Source organism: Haliaeetus leucocephalus, unplaced genomic scaffold, assembly GCF_000737465.1.
Source record: "Haliaeetus leucocephalus isolate CR32 unplaced genomic scaffold, Haliaeetus_leucocephalus-4.0 Scaffold151, whole genome shotgun sequence".
In the NCBI taxonomy this organism is placed as follows: domain Eukaryota; kingdom Metazoa; phylum Chordata; class Aves; order Accipitriformes; family Accipitridae; genus Haliaeetus; species Haliaeetus leucocephalus.
In genome coordinates this window covers 2226737-2247286 of record NW_010972587.1, presented here as the reverse complement: position 1 = coordinate 2247286, position 20550 = coordinate 2226737, and the positions used below count along the sequence as shown (strand labels likewise).

At 36.6% G+C, this 20550-nt stretch overlaps 1 protein-coding gene across 1 annotated transcript in view; it reads right to left on the bottom strand.

Moving 5' to 3' along the window:
- Positions 1 to 19774, bottom strand: part of CPSF6 (cleavage and polyadenylation specific factor 6, 68kDa) — a 22984-nt gene extending 3210 nt beyond the window's left edge. Inside the window, exons 1-10 of the mRNA XM_010561956.1 lie at positions 19634 to 19774; positions 14359 to 14568; positions 12367 to 12470; positions 11455 to 11600; positions 10539 to 10712; positions 8929 to 9433; positions 7608 to 7700; positions 6499 to 6614; positions 6012 to 6165; positions 4824 to 5018 (exon numbers count right to left, since the gene is read on the bottom strand). Of these exons, the coding sequence (XP_010560258.1) occupies positions 4829 to 5018; positions 6012 to 6165; positions 6499 to 6614; positions 7608 to 7700; positions 8929 to 9433; positions 10539 to 10712; positions 11455 to 11600; positions 12367 to 12470; positions 14359 to 14568; positions 19634 to 19774 (1833 nt within the window). The 3' untranslated portion in view covers positions 4824 to 4828. The remainder of the gene's footprint in view (positions 1 to 4823; positions 5019 to 6011; positions 6166 to 6498; positions 6615 to 7607; positions 7701 to 8928; positions 9434 to 10538; positions 10713 to 11454; positions 11601 to 12366; positions 12471 to 14358; positions 14569 to 19633) is intronic.
- Between the last annotated feature and the right edge of the window lie 776 nt (positions 19775 to 20550).

The window sequence follows — 20550 nt, the reverse complement described above, 5'->3', positions numbered from 1 at the left end:
TGTCCAACCCCCCCCCCCCCCCAATTAATGTACTTACCTGGCATCTTTGTTCAATCTTAGTGTATAATTTAATATCAACACTAGAACAATTTCCTGATTTTATAAATAATTTTACATGGGAAGAAGAAGAATGGTCCCAAACTAGTTTCATTCATTGTATGTCTTTCCCCTACTATCCTTGCCTGTCTATTCACCAAAAATAACTGATGAACAGAGGAGTGTGTTCAGAAAACTCAATCTTTAGTTTACAAATTAAAAAGATGTGAATTATTGGCAAGGCTTTCACATTAATATATGAGGAAGACATAAAAAGGTAGATCAGGCTGCCACAGGAAAACATAAAAATGAAGATCTCTCATTTCTCTCTCTCTCTTTTTCTTTTTTGTAAAAAGAAATCTTAGTTCTCAAACCACAATGAGCAAAACGAAAAAACGGAATTTTTTCATTCTTTGGAGAACACTGCATCAAACCAACATTTTCACTTGCAAGTAACTTCTTTATGTTTCAAATACTACAAAGCTTTAAAGTTTCTTGGGGAACTTTCACAAGCTCAAATTTGTCAAAACTACTGATTTCACAAACAAAAGAAAAAAGCACAGGATGTGGGGAACACGAAAATACAAGCGTTTCTAAAGACGCCTCAGAGGACAACAAAATTCCAGCAACATGTTCATGGAAAAAAATTAATCGAAGTTATGCAGTTATGCATTTGAAAATAAACAATAGCATAAGATTTTCAGTTTGTTTTTCAAACCATCTTACCACCCTCAAGAAAATGAGAAAACACTAAACATTAAGAAACAAGCTATATGTTTCTATAAAGCACCAGAGTAGCCATAAAATACTTTAAGAAGCACATAAAACAGTGGCACTGCTTGCCTCTTTCACTCTATGGTGGATTTCAAATACTGAATCAGATGCAGAAATCATTATTTTTCTGATGAATGCTAGATACAGTAGAATAGTGCCAGCCCCACATATGTGCTTCCTCAAAAATACACACTTTAAAAAAGAGAGATTAGGTAGATAAGGTTCATAATAGCTTAATACTAAGAAGATCTGAAATAATCCTAGACAGGTACATATACCCAGGTCTTGAACAATGCTACCACATGATTCACTTGAAATTCCAGTATTACCTAGAAGCTCATTATTAAAGTAACTTACAAAAATAGACATTTTTCTTATTAATTAACAAGGTTTCTTAAAAGGCTAATTTCATACTTCACTTGATGTTTAAGTGGTTGCTAACACACTGTTACAGGAGAGTTCCTACTTATACAAGCAAAATATAATGAATCTTACTTGAACTACCAGTACCATTTCCCCTCCTACTGACACCAAAAAAAATTCAACCATGTTAGTTCTTAGATAGATCACTCCAAAGCTGAAACTATTTCAGAGAAAGCTGAGAGCAGTTTTTGAAGCATGTGAGCCTCCAACTTCAAATTATTTTGCTTACAGTGGTTTGAGAGCAGAAAAATCAGAGAAAAAACATGAAATATGGAGTACAAAGTCTACATACATATCAACTGTTACAATGCTATGGTTTTGTCTTTGCAATTCAGTCCAAATCCAGTTTAAATAGGAAATAATCAATCAATCCAATAACAAAAACATAAAATGAAAAATTTAACATTCAGCAGTTATAGAAATTCAGACAGATTAAGATTGGGACAATGTATCAGCTAGAAATACATCATTGAGTATCAGTTAAACTAAAAAAATAAAATTCTGTCTAAAAAAAGTCAGGACTCATGCTGATGAATTTACATTACTATTCTGTTTGTACACTAATTTTGCTTTTAATCCTTCTAAATGTCATTTTGTTGGATTCTTAGTTTTCTTGACTAATACAGGTTAGACATTTGTCTTAAATCCATTGTTCTCTTTTATATCTATAGGCTTTCTACAAGCAAAGGCAAGATGTTTCAAGGAAACACTCAGTTTATAGTAATTCTGTAGAATGGATTATCGATGTACTTAAAACCTTACTCAAGCAAAGGCACAAAAATCTTGCAAGAATTTAATTTTACATCATGAAGTGTACAAACAGAAGTGTAAATACCTACTATGGTACATCTAAACTTTATTTAATAGAGTTTTATTATTATAAACACATTTAGTAAGTTATCTCTATAAATGTAATACAGTACAAACTGAATTTCACTGTATACAAAAATGTTCACAATGGACCTTTAAAATCCTTCTAAACTAGATGTGCAACACTTTAAAAAAAATGCCAGTACAGTATCACAGTTATGACTATAGGTACACAATAAGGAGAAGTATAGGTGCCATTCATAGGGTGCAGGCACAGAGGCAACTTCATGTTATCTGGCAAAACACAGTAATATGGGGAGTAGCTCTTTTCAGCACTGCTGATATTTATTAAATGACTGAGACTGTTAAATCCGTTTATGAATATTAATCAATGTAAAGAACGAAACAAAAAAATGTATGGCAACATACATCTTAGTGAAAATGAAACATACAAACCAGGAGATAACTCTATTTCCTTTATATAGGTGTGTGTGTATAAATATATAAAACCAAAACTACAATAAAGCTCTTCTTCATTAAGACAGCAACAAGACAAAATGTTTACAACTTAACTTTAAAAAAAATACCAAATGCTTTCATTTACATGCAGAATACTAAATTTGCCCTTTATATCAAGTTCTTGGGACCTATTTTCTTCTTTGCACAAGGGAACCTTACCTACACAACTCTTCTGAAAGACAAGAGAAGTCCCAGCATACAACAAAGTTGAAGGATGTTGCATATATAAATCCCACCTGAACAAGACTGAAACCACAGTCTCATTTTAAAACTGTGCTTTGGAAATTATAAAATGCAACCTAATGCTATTTGGTATGTTTTCTTGGGGTGACAGGGTACGGAATCTGTACTTGGCACAGATACTCTGTATCTACATGCACAACACTAAATACACAAAAATTAAAGCTAGATTAATAAAGTATGCCAAGGGTAAAAAAAATAAATATCTTAAATTCCAGGTTATTAACAATTTTTAGTATGGCTTGCTTATCTCCACCAGAAGGAAAACGCTCTGGAAATGCATCCATCGCTCATCTCAATGGTTACCTCCTATTAGTAACAGCTATTTGCAAATATCACAAATACTCATTTATGACAAAAAGTAAAAATCCAGTTCAACAAAAGAAACTACATTTACTTTTGTTAAATCTGTATTTTTATGCTCTGATATTTTACAGTTAAGAACCACAGTTGCTATTTTTATGCAATTCCAGAAATATTTCTACCAATCCATTTTTTATGACAAAAAGTGGCATTAACAGATATATACTGCCAAATTAATTTCAGCTGCCACATCTCACCTTCCTATTTAAGCCTTTGACTCCCCTTCTCTAGGTCAGTTACTGCTTTGTGTGTCCCCTGTTAGTATGTGAACCCAAGACAACAACCCATTTAATACTCAATAGACTACAGCATTTAGTATGTTTGTTCTCTCCCAAAGGAGTCAGTCACACAAAAACTTGACTGAAAAACTGACATTTAACTAATACAAAATTATATTTTCACTTCAGACTATACTACATTTTATATGATTTCTAAAAGCTTTTGCTCCATTTAGCTTCTCTAAATGAACTTCCATGAATAAATACCACATGCAAATCCGGAAACTAAACCTGAGGGTAAATATAAGAAATGAAAGTTGGGCAGACAGGAAAGTCTGCAAGCTTCAATTTTAGTGTAGATGTAGTGGGAAGTTCTTCTAAAAAGGGAAAAGACCACTGCAGACAAAAGAATAGGTAGGGGTTTTTCCAATTGTCAAATGTAAGGAATCATGGGCAGCTTGAATTCCCAATCCTCAAAATGGTACATTATATAATGTGATGAACATTTCTATGTATTTTAAAGCTCTCAGCAGCACACTGAAAAAAGCATTATTTAGCATGCTACTCTGTAGCTATCTAGAGATTTGATGCATGCAAGACTGTGGATATACTAGATAAAAGAACACATTAGTTTGTGAACAACCAGAAAAGAAACAATCCTTGTGTCACACATTTGTTTACTAGTCTTCATAAAACTACTTTACTGTCAAAGAGGGGAGGGAATGAAAAATCAGGGTGGTAGGGAACAACTGATCATAAATCTTATTGAAGATAACACCTGAATTTAGCTATAAGGCAGAAGATACTGACAGGTCACATGTCATAAAATAAAGAGCAAAGTCTGGCTATATTTCCTTAATTTGAGTAAAACTCACTGGGAAAAAAACCAACACAAAAACCCAAACCAAAACCCAAAAAACCCCACCGCCATACTTGTGCAAGGACAGCAACTGTATATACATGTGTTCCCTAAACTGAAATAATCCACACATGACATATGCAGGGCTAAATGCTGCAGTCCTTACACAAAGAGATTTTAAAACACAATTAATATTTTAAAATACAAGTAAGAAATACAACCATAAATTTCATATAATCTTCTAAGATTACAGAGAGCAGACTTACCAGTCTGGCTTACTGCTTTTTTAAGAATTGGTTCAATCACATTTCATAAAAAACACAAACATTAATACCACCTAAAATTAAAAAGGCAGCATGCAAACTGCAGAAGATAGTCACACAAATACTCCCTCCCTCCCAAGACCAGTTACCTGTTGTTACTTACCTATGTCCATGTCAGATGCTGCAAGAAGAAAGTGATTCAGTACATACTGCAGGATCACTTAAATGCAGACATTAATGGTGTAAATAATCCCAAACCTAGAGTAGTTACTTTTAGTAAGTCAGTAACAGTAAAGTTCAAGAACATGAAACACTCACCTTCTTTAACGATGACGATATTCTCTCTCTCTGTCTCGTTCTCTATCGCGATCTCTGTCACGATCACGATGCCTCTCTCTTTCACGGCTTCTTTCCCGGTAATAGTCATCATGACGATCTCTACTACGTGATTTGTGGCGCCTACTTTTTTCTCGTGACCTACTGTGGTCCCTCTCTCTGGATCGCTCACGTCTTCTAAAAGAAATTACTTCATTAAATTTTTCTTCAAAATACAAGCCATCCCCATGCCGAATTTAATCAAAAAGGGGTATGAGAGAACTATCTGTTCACTGTGATGCAGATATGTTTTTGTATATAACATGAAAGCTGGTATAAAGGTGGTGGCTAAGAACTCAGTTACAGATAATAAGGTGTATCCACTTTCTAATCTATCAAGTCAGAGAGTGCATGCTCAGAATGGAGGATGATATGGCTGAAATCAGCCAGGGGAATGCACCATACCTCAAACTATCACTACAACATGGCTGCTAATCTGCGTACTGAAAGCATGTGCCAAAACCAGCTGTCTGTGCTTTTAATATTCAAGGCCAACTACACTACTGCTACAATATCCAAATGAACTAGAGGCTCAGTGTTTGTCCTAACACTGAAAGGGGCATTATTTAAGCTTTGAAAGAAATACCAATCTCTTACTTGTACTAGGTAGAAGAGTCCATGAATTTTAAATCTACCTACTCTCGATTTTTAGATTGTATGACAAACGACAACAGGCAAAATCATTCTGACCAACTTTTTTTTCCGCAACTTGAGTGTACTTCTACTGTGACAAGCGTGGAGAAGATTACTTTTAAGCAAAATGAAAACTGGCATCAAATATCCTCAGTCTTAATTTTCAATAGCGAATTCTAATAAAAATTATGCACTGGACATCTTAATTGATAAAGGATAATTCTATTTTGAAGTTTACACATTGCAAGAGTACCGTGTAGGAAAGGATACTAACTGAAACTAAGAGTTCAATTTAAGCTAGTCAGATCAGTTTTGAAAAGAGGGTTAATTAAAAGGCAGCTAAGTTCTGGAAACCCCTGTTTGGTTCTTTCACAGATTTCTTGTGCAACTCAGCAAATCACTATGCTTCTTACATAACTTAGTTTCTTCTCCGAGAACTAGTCCTGTGCTACACCTTCCCTTTTGTAAGTAAGGGCAGATGGAAGAGGAAAGTTTTACCTGGATCCAGAACCATAAGACTTGGACTCAATTCCATGAAGGCAGTCCTGAAGAGAGCTAATAAGAACTTTACAGCGATCATCCGCAGATACTTTGGACTGTTTAATTAAGGAAATGGCAGTTACCAAGGTCTCTATAGCACTTCCATAGTCCCCTGAAAATGATACAAGATCATGATCAGAAAACTATACAAATTAAATCAAACATTTTTATCTGTGATAGTATTACCATTATGAGTATCTTCTCTTCAACAGCCATCCAGATCATTTACTGTAGAACCAAATATTAAAATACTGTCCAGATCAGTACTCAGAAGGCATTCTCAGAAACTAACTGGAGCACAGTACAAAATCAGTCATATGTTGTACCTAAATTCAGCCTCCTATTAGCAAAATGTGGCTGCAGGGCTGCCAGTTTCCTAATAGAAAAGCTATAAACTCTTTTCAGTGGGGTAGAATAGCAAACACATTAATTGAGTTTTACTAACCAGCACTGGCATCCGATACAGCTCTCGAAATGGCACTGCTTGAGATCGCCCTATTTCTATTCATGATTTCTTCAAATTCTGCTTCACTTAGAGGTGTCCTTGCAGCATCCATTTCTCTGCAAGCAATAAAACTAGTATTTAAAAGGTTAAGAAAAACACCAGCAGCTATCATTGCAGTTTTAACAATCCAAGTTTGCAACTTTAAGCAAAGTGACAAACAGAAAAGAAAGCAGGATCTGGGTTTGGTTTTGGTTTTTGTTAAGGACCATGTTACAGTATAAAATCCTGAAAGCTAGAAAAAAAAAAAAAAGAAAAAAGGTAAAAAACAATTAAGACATTGCTGTATAAAGAGACTTATATTCTTGTTCATCCCATCTATTTTGAAGATTCAGCAGCACTTCAATACTGTGCTTTACTAATATTTATAATTTTCATAAAATCCTTGAAGGTATGTAAGTAGGTATTATCCCAATTGAATGAATGTGGAAATACATGTACATAGGCAATGCGACTTTGAGCAAAATTAGAGATTATTTTTAAAACAATACTGGAATTAGAACTATATGATCCTGTTTCCCAGATCTTAACTAAGACCAGAATGCTGTAACTTATGAAAAGCAAAGATAGTCTATCAACTTTAAAACACTCAATTTTCTGAATGATACTTCAATATTTTACAGCTAATTTTATTTTTTTTTTATTTCTGGTCAAGTTCAATGTGCTCCAATTTGATCTCCAGACTGGTCACAGTAAGGAGGAAGCAATAAAGCAGAATCCTCATACTCATTACACTTTTTTACTTTAATTATTAGCTACCTATATAGGGTTTCCAAAGTAACAGAAGTTAACCTATACAAAATTTTTTCCAAAAGTTTTGCAGTGTCCTATTAGCCAGTCTCTGTATCATATAGAAAATTTGGAGAAATACGTTAGAGACAAATGTTGAGACTGTTGAACTGGCCCACTGCTTGATATTTCTAGAACAGTGTTAGTTCTTCTGGTAGAAAGAAAATGCAGAATAATAAGCAATGCTATCCTCTTAATTGCAAGAAGTGGAACAAGATCCTATAGCCAGTTTAGCATAAGAGGAAATGTCTAAAAATTCATACCTCCCTGAGTTTTGAGTATTATTTTTCGTGTGCCTCCCATAGAATGGAATATGTAATTTTTCTCTTATGGACATGTTATTTCCAGTGAAACGCCTATGATATATAATTAATGACAATTTAAATAGTTATGGATGATAGTTTTAACATTATTAATGAAAATACTGGACAGTAAGTTATACTGTCCTATTCCCACTCCTTCCCTCCCCAGACATTCTATAAACTGCAGACAACCTCAATTTTGTCCATCAAAAAACAACCAACACCTTATCGTTTTATTATATTTCAGACAATTAAGCCAAATACTTGAATTTCTATAGTTTCTGTAGGAACACAGAATGTACAGATGCGTGGGTGTTTTTAAAATTTGTGGTAAAAGAAGAAGCAAAGCAAAGTGTCTTCACAGAAAACATTTTAAGCAAGAGAAGCATCTCTCATGCTAGCAGTAAAATCACAACTGAAAAATCCAAACATAACTATGTAAAAAAGTCTTTCTTACAATTTATCCCAAAATGTTCTGTGACAAATACAAATATGGTGAAAACCAATGAACAGGAGCAAGACAGAGATACTTGAAAGCACAGATGAAAAAGATGTTTCAAACAAGATGTGAAAAACTTGACAAGTCAAGTCAGAGAGACTCAAAAACTCTGTCCCAGATAGGATTAACCATAGGAAAAGCCACTGCTACAAACATAGCAAGATTGCACCAAATGAGCCACAGCATCTTGACAGAAAAGGAAGATGAAAGTCTTGCAGTAAAATCACGCCTGGTTTTTGAGACAAAGACTAACTTTGAATTGAATCTGGAAGAAAAAAGGGACTAGCAGAGCTACTGAAAGATGAAAATGGTATGAGCTTGGTATAGCACTGTACTCAACATACACACATATTCAAAAAGGAGAGCTCCAGATCATTCTAAAAAGACAGCTTGCAAAGCACAGTGGTAAAGGTACAAGTCAGAATTTCAAGTTAAGGCAGAAGTGCAACCAGAAGCTGCTGCATAGGAAGCGATATATAAGTTTGCATGTAGAACACATGGAATAAAGACACTGCCAAATACAAACAGTGAAGACAAACAATTCAGAGCTGAAAAGGGAAAGTGAGATTACTAGTATTGCATTTCAGGATTTTCTTACTGCTACAAACATGCTTCTGAGAGGTATTTCACCGAGAGAAGTGAAAAGGGGCAAATTAGGTGACTGCTGGGATCCCTTCCAGCCCTATTTTGCATCATTTTTAACATTTGCATTAAAAAGGAAAACCAAATGCTTCCTACAAGAGTAAAATCTGCTACCAAGCACATCACACCAAAAGTACTCACCTTCCGGGTGGCCCATAGTCACCTCTGTCATATGGTGGAGGTCGGCCATATGGATCTGTCGGAGGTGGGCCACGGCTGTCTGAAGTAGGTATGCCACTGTTGGCAGGTGGGGGGAAGAAAGCTGGATTCACATGTGGTGCAGGTGGTGGAGCACCTGGAGGTGGCCCAGGGAGATGTGGAGGAGGTGCAAGAGTCAGGGGTGGCCCAAGAGGGCCAGGCGGACGAGGGGGAAATGGACCGGGAGGTGGAGGTGGACCCTGCTGAGGTGGTGGTGGACCTGGTGGTGGCCCATATCCTGGTACTGGTGGTGGAGGACCTGGAGGAAGTGGCCCAAGTGGAGGTTGACCAAAAGGCTGTCCTGGAAACAGAACTGGTGGTGGTGGACGGTCACCACGATTAGGAGGTCCAGCTAATGGAGGTGGGAGGACCTGACCAGGAGGTGGAGGGCCTGGTGGGCCTGGTGGGCCAGGAGGACCTAAAGGTGGACGTGGGGGAGTTTGTCCAGCTAAAATAAAAATAAAAAAAATAAAAAAAGTTAATAAATACAAAGAAAGAAAACTTAGTGAAATCATTAATAATCTTGCTTTTTTTTATTCTCAAAAACAACAAAAAACCAAAATCAACCCCACTGAACAATTTGCAACTTACACAAGACATGCATGGTCCCACTTTGGGTCCAATAGCTTAGAAAATTTTTAACAGTTGCTTGACTATCAATATTTAAAGAGAACATTAACTTGAAAACTGGCAACCCACCCCCGCCAATCACTTAATCACCTGCTATTGTTATCAAAACCCCCAAAAGCTTACAAAACCTAGAAAACACTGCATCCTACTTACACCTGCAGCTAGTCTTTCATATGGGGCATAAGATACAATATATATTAAAAAATATAGGAAAAACTATATTGGAGAAGGTAAGGTAAATGCTGTACCCAAACCTACTTTCAGGTCCTCATTAGTAATTTTTCAATTTGACCACGTCCCTTTGACTATTAGTAGACAACCTACTCAATGACATTCATTAAAACTAGTTAAGCTGAAACGAGAACTTCACTGCAATGCAAGCCTGATTGTTAAACAGATCTCTCCCCTATCAGAAACCTGACTAAACGTTAATACCTCCTCTTCAAATTTGTGGTATCCAAAGCACCAACTAACTGACTTCTCAGTAAGCATGAATCAAAGCTGAATTTCTGATGATGTGCAAACCCGTAATGCAGTAAGGAACAGAGTTACTTTATGCTCTGCAACACAGGCATTCTCACCACATACAGCAAATCAGAAAATCTGAATCACACTGCACTAAAGACAAGTCTACTTGCTAACATGATCTATCTTAGTTTTTTCATACTTTAAAAATATGTACATCAACACATTATAAAGAATGTCTCTAAAAAATGTTATTACATTGCTATGAAATTCAGGAAGTACAACTCCCTGTTTGAATATCAACAAAGAAATACTGTCAAATCCTATAATCCGGCGGTGAACACTGATTATAGCACATTACTGAATTGCCTTGATCTTTATAATTCCCCAAATAAGTATGCTGCATTAATACAAGAAAACACAAATGAAACTGAAACTCTATATATGAATTATTTTACCTGGGAAAGGTGGTGGTGGCCCTCCTGGCCCCGCTGGTCCAGGGAATCTGTCTCCACCTGGAATGGCACCTGGAAAACGACCTCGCCCTCTATTACTAGGTGGAAATGCTGCTCGTGAGCTTCCTCCTGGGGGACCAGCTTTACCTTCCCCAGACATCTGGCCAGACTGTGTGGCTGCAATGGAAAAACAAAAGTGTAATTACATAAATCAAAATAGGTTAAAGCTTTTCAACTCAATCTAAAGTTTTATGCAGCACTAAAGCATGACCTTATGAGCACCAACTTGTTTCTCGGTACCCAAACCCAAAGCTATTCAGGGAGGAAAAAGTGCTTTGCTAAAATATGACAATGTTCCAATATCCCCATACTAATGGAATAGCACCTGGGGAGAGTGTCAGTCCTTCTAATGCAGCCTAAGGCCACAAAGGAACACATTTACACATAAGGACTGGGAAGCACAAGACAACATGCTGGAGGAAAGCACAACACAGTACCTCTCTTCACCATTTTGTCAGAAGCACAACTTATCCAGACATCAGCATTCAGTCCAATTTGTCTAGAAATGTTAAATTTCTAAATGCTATTGTGTTGTTTGGTTTTTTTTAAATGAAATCCACAAGAAAATGAGAAAGTGTCTCCAACCATAAGACAAGAGTTTCACAAAGCTACAACCTTCTTTCAGCGAGTGCTCTCTCTTGCCAAAACAATAGATCCTCAGTACATTAAGTGATTTTTTAAATTTTTATTTTTAAGAGGACCATCTTCAAACAAAACTGCAACTTCATTCACCTTACTGGAAGTACTTTATAGCTGTTTTAAACCGCGTAGAGATTATCAGATGCCGAGAGAAAAAGTTGCAGTACTACTTTTGGAATAAACTTCTATTTTTCCAAGACAGTACATGAGAAAGGCTTACTTTTCCTTGACTGCATTTCAAACTGACTCAGGAATTGTTTATTACATGGAGTCACAACAGGATTTTGCCCATGCAATTCTCTTTTAGGCAATAAATCCATCAACTTTTTGGAGGATGCTTCTGATCCCACACCCACAAGGGCAAACCTGAAAGAAAGAAAGAAAGAAGAAAAAAAGTTACACCACAGTTTTTCCACTTCCTGGATATCCTGATGCCTCATGAAAAAGGTTACACACAGTAAGCAAAACAATACTTGAAAACTAAATACAGAAACTGTCTCACAGGTCTTAGTCCAGTTTTCAGAACAGATAGAGTAACTCATTCTAGGACATACAAGAACCACCACAAGTGCAAGTACAAGATGCATCAAAATATATCACAACAAAGGCAGCTTTCTGGTAGCGTATCAATACACTATATATTAATTCATATGATCAAGTTATTATTAAGCATCCAGTGCGTTCTCATTATTACTAAGGAGAGAGAAAGGCACATTCATGCAAGGAAGATTAGGTTGCCAGTGAAAAATGGGCTCAAGCGCTCACTTTCAACAGTTAATGGAAAATAAAGCACGTAAAGAAAGATATAGTAATGGAGGTTAGGGGAACACTATTTACACTATGAGGAACAACAAATATCACCACCACACGAACTGAAATCTAGGACTAGAATCTTAATGAAGAGTGCCAACAAGATTTAAGTCACAAATTAGTGAGACACGCAACACCGTCATAAAAAATTACACGCCTGAAATTTAAGTCATTAGTATGAAATTATACACCCAGTCATTGTTAAATAAACAAACATTATCAGTTCACATACTGACAGTTATGAAAATTGAAACTCTTTCCCCTTCTCCACCCTCCCAAACTTCAGTCCATTTACAGAAAAAAACAAATGACAAGTTCTTACCCTTTAGACTGGCCATTAGCACGATTTTCAAAAAATTTTATCTCCAAAATATCATTTACCCCCAGTGAATGAACTGCTTCAGTTAAGTCTTCATCTGTTGTCCACTGAAAAATATTTTTAATATTAAGCTATGAAAGCTTATCTAAAACACCATGAAAACGTCAACTAAGTCTTCCATGCCTTTTTTTTTGTGTGTGAAATTGGTCAAGAGGAATACTTTATTCAGGCTGTCAATATTTTCTGACTTTTGGAGAACAGTCATTTATATTTTACAATTCTCAGAAAATTAGTTTTAAAAATATACACACTTCCCCATATGCTACATTGCATCAACTCCTCCACACAGTATACAAAAAAAACATTTGTATTTGAGTAACTTGTTTTCTGAGAGTGCAAGGCTTCAACTGAACTATTTCAGTAACTTACTTCTTCCACACCCGATCCATTTTTTCTCCCACTGATTCTATTATTTCTACAAAAAAGTCAATTTAAAATGCCGTATTAACCAGGTGCTTTGTGAGAGCTTTGACTAATCAGAGTTTAGTGAACTACATATTATTTGCACAAATATAGCAGGATTTACAGACAAAAGAAGGGAAACTGGTACAGAAACTATGGTTAGAAACAACTGCTTCCACTTAACCAAACCTACTTGCTGTAACTTCCTATTAATTACTATGCACCATTTAACAATTTCACTCATATCTGAAGATACGCAAATACACCAATAATTATGGTTTTCTTCTTAGTTCTGTAACTCCATCACCTCTTTAAATTTCATATGGGAAGTGCAAAGCAGGCTTTCAAGATTCTGAACTGCTTATCTGATCTCTCTCAAACCAAGATTTCTTTCAAAAATTCAACAAATTACTTTCCTGAGAGCTAAACACAAAGAAAACAAACACAATAGCAATGCTAAAGTAAATAAATGCACTTTTTGTGGATAATTTCATTTGTTAAGCCTAATAATGGGTAATAGGTACAAACTGCTGCACATTGGGCCACTTGCTTTAGAAATTGTGACATTTGACTTGGATGAGTTCAGCTAATTCATGTGCATTTTACTAATTCCATTTGTATATTTTAGAATGGTACAACTGTTAAGGCAAGTGCTCCTTTACTTACCTGTTTAGCTCCTGAAATTAGGATACTGTAATAAGCAATGAAAAGACACCTAAACACCCATACAGCATTCTTTTCCAAGTTTAGCACTAGGAAGAAATTAATCAGATGCGAAAAAGCCTTGAATGAGAACTTTTCATGTGTGGACTTGCAATAATTTGATTTCACGTAAACAGATATAAACTCCAGTTAGTTCAGCTACTGACCAGCTCTTGCACTTTGTTTGCCTAACTGCAATTGATTTTTAAATGCTTTAATGCTAACAAAAGTAATTGTCTTAAGGGCAACTGCAGTTCATTGAGTTATCCCAAACCTGTTACTCCTAGGACGGCAGAAATAAGCCTCAAGGCAAATACCTGCAAACAGTTTTGTTGGAAGAGTCACTGCCCTGGAAAAAGGGAAGTGGAAAAAGGCGCAAAGTAATTTCAAGAAAATCCCTGAGAACCTTCCAGTTCGTTTTTAAACTAAAAACTTCAGCAAGGGTTTACTGAAAAATAGGTTCATTCAGTAGTCTTAAGTATCTCCAGACATAAAGTATTTGATAATTTAAGCTTGTTCTCCTCTTTCATTCAGCTCTCTGAAAACCTTAAGAAAGTGGTAGCACAAATACCCCTTCATAACAGTTAAAACACAAGAGGAAACTTTAAAGTTCATATTTACTGAAGATTTCCTCGATCTTTTAGACATCAAGACAGCTCCAGACAGGCTTACTAAATTTCAGGTAAAAGAAAAAAAAACAAAACAACAAAAACCCACTTGCTTTGCTGTACTCTTAATTTAAAACAATTTTTAAGCCAAAAATATTTACAAAGAACTATGTTCATAATTATAAAACTCCTGGCTACACCTAAATAGTAATAGGATACTTACCCAAGTAAGATTTCCAATGTACAAGGCAATTCTTTTTCCAGTATATGTATAGACAACATTTGGTGCAGCTCCTTTACCTACATCATCCCCAACAGATGGTGGGAGAGAATCCATGTAATCACGATCTTCTGGGGCATCTCCATTATTCGCAGATGGAGAAATTACATCATCATATAAATCAATCTGATCATGTCCACCATATTCAGCTTCCTAAAATACAAAAGACACCTTGATTATATTTAAAATTAAACACTCTTAAAACTTACTTGAAACAAAATGCTGTGACAGCTGCCACATTCCACAGACGTGGCAAGTCTGATCCAACATCTACACAACACTCCCGCTAAAAAGCTAAGCCCCAGTTTCATCCACATTAAAGTATATAAAATTCTTATGACTTCTATTATATTCTAAACTGAACAGAAAAAAAAAAATCCACAAAAAGTACCTCTGGCCACTGTTTTGCAATACTTTTGCCCTTGTAATATAAACAGAAATCCAAAAATCCCACAAGCCCTACTCCCAGAATTAGAGACATGAGCAACGTGCAAAATGAGAGGCTAACATTCTTTCTCAAGCAAATCTTTTTTCCATCAAAACATTTGGTAGAGTAAACAGACCAAGCTTCAAGAACTCTACTGACAAACTCCGCATTCTACCTTTCAGATTTCTACTGCATTCCTAACTTGATTTTTATCTCCTCATTCACAGAGGGGCCAGACAGGGACAGAATTCTATTTTGTTTCATTAAATTTAATAAACCCAAGGGTTTATATTTATTAAACATTTATTTATTCATGAGCTACAGAGGGACTATTCTACAGCATAAGCCTGCCTCTGGAACATTTTGGTTCAGAAAAGCAGCGTGGGGTTTTGGAGTGAATCACTCCCTTCTCCCTTGGGTTGGTACAGGTTACAGCACAGCTCCAGCCAAGTGAACTAGATTCCTTTCAGAGGGAATGGAAGCGAGTTTCTTTCCAGAAGCTCTGCTTCATGTGCTCAACAACTGCATCCTACCTACTAAATGGGAACAGAGAGGTCAAGATCAATCCGTGGTCCTTCAGATAGCTTTGAATCAGAAGTGTGGTAGGAATATTTGGTCCTAAAAGCCAGACTAAATTTCATCTGAAGTAGACCATGCAAACAGCGTGTTAGGTAGACAGAGGGGCCTAAGCACCGACTGCCTCAATCTGCTGATGTGCTACTACCAAGCCATATTACTTTTTATTATAGAGACAGCTGTGCTGTCATCACCAAAGACAGACAATTAAGAGAAGGGTAAAACATGTTGACTGTAAATGATAATAATCTCCTTCACAAAAACATGCAAAAACTTTTTTTAAAATACAACGTAACCTTAATCAGTAGGATTGCTTAACTCCAAACATGAATGAAGCTGGGTGTTGTATATTTGCATTAAGGAACTATTTTTAAAACAAAGACTTCTTTTGATACTTGCCATTTTTCATCTTATATACTGTCACCATATTCAATGGTGATCAACTCCACAATGGGACACTGCTATCCTTTTTTACCATCCTACCAATCACTTACAATCGAACAGCCCAATCTATGTGAGGGAGAGGCACCATCTAAATGTCTACTGACAGGAAGGCAATAACTTCTCAGTGAACAACAGTGGTCTGACAAAGCTTAGGAGAGCCTAGCAGTGTTTAATGTTAACCTTCAGCTTTCATACTGACTTTCATAGCTTGCTTTGCCACATGCAAAAGTTGGACTTCAAAAGCCTGCAGAGGATTCCTGGACTTCACCCTGATCCAGAACAGAAACCACCTCACCATGTTTGATATCGGAGATATTTCAGCATCCACTATCTTGTAAATCTCTATCTAGAAGCCCACACAAACATCCTAGACAGAATAGTTCAAGGTACCACATATAGTGACTAGAGAGAATCAAGTTTGATTCCACAGAAAAGAGGCTACAAAGCTAGCAATCTTGACTGAAAACCCAATATATCCACAACCATCATCAGATGCTCAGCTGTCTTGAAAATAAGAAAACATTCCTTATGAACTGGTATTCATACAGTGAGGGTATCGCTAAAACAGAAAAAAAAACCCAAAACCCCACCAAAACAAGTAAGCTAAGTTTTGGCATTGTCAATCAAGTAGATTTGATCCTCTGTAAACTGCACTGTCCCAATACACCCTAAACTTCAACAGAAAATTTATCTTAAGATAAACTTATCATCATTACATTAAGTAAGCGTTTCATATTTTCACCTAGTCTGTCCAGTTCTCTGTCTCAGTTTGATTCCTCCTATCATCACAGCTAATGAAAGTAGGTTCAAAGAACAGCCTGGGACAGGCCTAAACATGACATCTTCCAGCAAGATTAAGGATGATGTCACAAGGCAATTAAGGAAATCCTCTGCTAAACATGCAGTAATTCTAGTCATCTGTGTGTATGGATGACGACTCCAGGGAAGCAGAATTTAGTCTTGGTAGACAGATCCAAATGGGCAGCCACCAGTCTTACAGCAGATGTACACTAACCTATCCCTCCGAGAAAGCTAAAGTCAGCATTGCCAAAATACCAGAGTAGGCAGCAGTCCACAGCTCTGCTGCACTTCCCTAGTGGCAAGAAACTCCTCTGAAACAGATCAAGTTTCTGTCACATAGGCTTTCAGGTCACCATCAAAGAAGAGGGAGAGAAATAGCAGGGCAGCACATTCTGCATGTAATTGGGCGGGGGCCAGGCAAAGCACCCAACAGCATCAGTGCCTTAATTTAAATCAATAAAAACACAACAGAAACCCTGATGTTGTTCACTATAATCTCTTCTTACATCGTGCTGGTTTTGCATCAGCATAGAATTCAGTTACCAGTCTGTCAACAAGGTGTGTGGTTAGATGATGAAGAATGATCTGAGTCAGCAACTGCAAGTGTAGATGGGAGAGAGGTGTCTCGATGGATGTTGCAGAAGATCCCACAACCCTTCCTCCTTCATACGTGTACCATGGAAACTTACCTAAACACACCCTTCTTTCCCAGATGCAGAAGAGTAAGAAAAATAATACAGGAAGCATTACTTCTCTAGTCTTAGCTATTTCAACAAATGCTCTGCCCGTACCAGGAATCGTTTTGGACCTCTTCTGACTTCCTTAGTTAAGAGAAGACCATCAAGCACGAAGGAAAATTATTTCTACTCAATTATAGTAATTCACAATCTTACAGATAAACATGCTAAGAAACAAAGTCAGCATCGTTATTCTGGCCCCCTCTATAACTGACTCAGAGTAGCAATACACTTCCAAAGCCCATGTTTTAACTAGACCACAGTCTGAAATACCAGACCATTTGCTCTGGAAAATCAGGACTGAGATTCCACATTCTGTGCTATTAAGTGGGACTGGATGAATAAAAAGGGTATTGAAAAGATAATGCTCTCAAATATTCATGCCAGACTAGCTGTTACACTTCCAGTTACTCAGCCCTTCCTCAGTATTTTGTATTCTAATTACCCTTCACAGTGTTTTGCAACATTCAAATATGAAAGCCATAAACACATGGAACATCACGGTCATATCTAGAAGGGACAAATTAAAAGTGTAATTTCTTCTTGGAACTTAGCAGCCATACTCCTCTGAGTTGCTGAGAAGAACTGGTCACTCCCATTACAAATGCAGTTTTGGATTTTTTTAATTTTTTTTTTTTAAATAAAATTTCTTTAAACTTTACATACATCTCTGAGACTTGCTTTTTCTGCTCAACTCTGTTCAATTTAAGAGTTAAACACTAAATTACACCTCCAAAAAGACATTAAAAAAATTGATTTAAATAAAATTTCATGAAAAAAATTGCTATTGTTTCTCCAAAAAACATTCAATTATGAAAAAGCAAATTATCCAGCTTCTCCCTTATTTTTTTAATTCAAGTTACAGTGTATGGGGTCAAAAACTCTAAATACACATTAGCATGCTCACTTTTTAAAGTTTGTAGATCCTGAAGAATAACACGTTAAAGAGATAAGCAAAAATCTTTCTGGTTTCGATTAGCTGCCTGAACACACACAGGAACCTTAACAAATCAGCAGGCCTTTGATGTTTCTAAAATAGCACACTGCCTGTGGCAGAACCATCCACCATGGTGGACAAGTTTGTTAGACCATAAAATTAATGTTTACTCTACAGGCCCAAACACTCTCAGCTCTGCAGCTGGCACACCACTAAAATTTAAGCAATCTGATCGCTTGTCAAATAGAGTAACTAAAAATTCACAAGTAGTCAAAAGTATAAATTAAATGGAGGTGATATTGCTGTTTGCATTAGAAAAAAGCTAAGAGGCGCCAGATGAGATGGTTTCAAGTTTTCTTTGTAGTTTGATATTTGCAAATATACAAAGGTTATCTCTTCCCCAGGCCCCCTTCAGCAGATCAACAGAACTGATGAAATAGTATGTGCAATACCTTATTGCATATAATTTTATAATAAATGCGGGTCTGCCAGCTTATGTTTTTTTATGAACAGGACAGCTCTGTCCTTCTGCGTAGAAATTTATTATACCACAATATGTCCATCCCCTCCCATAATGAGGCAACTGTCCTCCTGATATAAATGCTGTTTTTAATAACCTGGTTTATGTGGCCATTAAATGCTATCTTTTATTATTTATTACACAAAAAAAATAATTTTTCTTCTGTGGTACAGATAAGAAGCCAAGAGAGTAACTAACACGTTCCTAAGAATCCGTAGCCACAGAGGTTTCCAGATAATTAGCCTCTTAGCTGCTTACTCCATCTAAATCACTTTTATTATCCAGTTACAAAATACAAAATCAAAACTCTTTCATTTCTAATTTGTTAGCATTTAAATATCAAACTAGAACACTACAGGCATGTTTAGACATATCTACATTGCAACTATGCAAGTATACTCATTAGAGTATAAACAAAGCAAGCGCTTTTTCCACAGCATTAGAATCCTTAAATTGTTTTGTATCCTCTGCTTGGTCAGAAGGATTTTTATATGTATACATACATATAATATGTATAATAAAAACAGGTTTTTACTGTTTAATTATGTGCATGTGTCTATGTGAAAAAACAAACTTGGGAAATGCAAAGCTGATCAGAGCATCAGAGAATTTGACAACGCACGGTCACATCTTCATGACTGCAGGAAAGTAACTGGGTTTGCTGGCCAAAGTTGCAGGCAACCTTGAGTCAGATCCAAGCTGGCCTCATGCACCAGGCTCCTCCTTATCTCAGTATCATGCACTGATACTCTAGGCTTTTGTGGACAAAAACATACCCTGATATTTGCTAAAGCGCCCCTAATCTTACTGCGGTCTCCTGCCATCAAGAGAATGCCAGCCTCAGCCATTTGTATGCAGATAATGCAGTTCTCATGTGAAGCACAGATCTGTTTCTTGAAGAGCAAGATGAGTAACATCTAGGGAGATGGTCAAAGTAAAATATGCCATGCAGTACGTATTTCTTACAGGTTACAAGCAACGTATGCAGGAAGTACTACGTTTATGAGACTCTCATCTCAAAACGAGACTTTAAATAAACACGAAAAACCACTGGATGGGGAAGCCAGCTTAGAAGAACAAAATGGAAAATGACTCAACCAAGTTCTGAAAATAAAAAAGGGGGGGAGCAAAAAAAAGCACGCAAAAAAGGCGGAAAAAAGCGCAAAAAAAGGGAGAGCATGATTTAAAAAAAATAAATACAGCTGGTGGGAGTCAAATTGAGTAAAGCTGTAAGCCCAAGGACAAAGAATACAATAATGATGAACAGTAAATTCATGAAAGAGTAAGAGGCAACACTGACAGACATAGTTTTGATGAGCTCCAGATGGAATGGGAAAGATGCATTTTCATTAAAAAGATCAGACTTCAAGTCAAGTTAGTCAGCTCATTGCAACCAACACTAAATACAACCCAAGACAGTTCTCAGTTGTCATCCATCTTAGCCAGCTTGTAAACCCATGGCTCTGTGGTCTTTATTTCACTCTTATAACCTGTGGTTCATTAAGCGCTAATCAAGCAGAACATTCCACCCTCCCTTCTCCTGGAAAAAGGCATTAAAAAAAAAAAAGAAATCCCCGAAGAGCCTCAAGGATGAGTACCTTGAGGCCCAGAACAAGATAAAACAACCCAAGGCAGCTCATCCAGCCACAAGTCCTAAATGGCCCTAAGAGTCTTAATTTACTACAGATGCAAA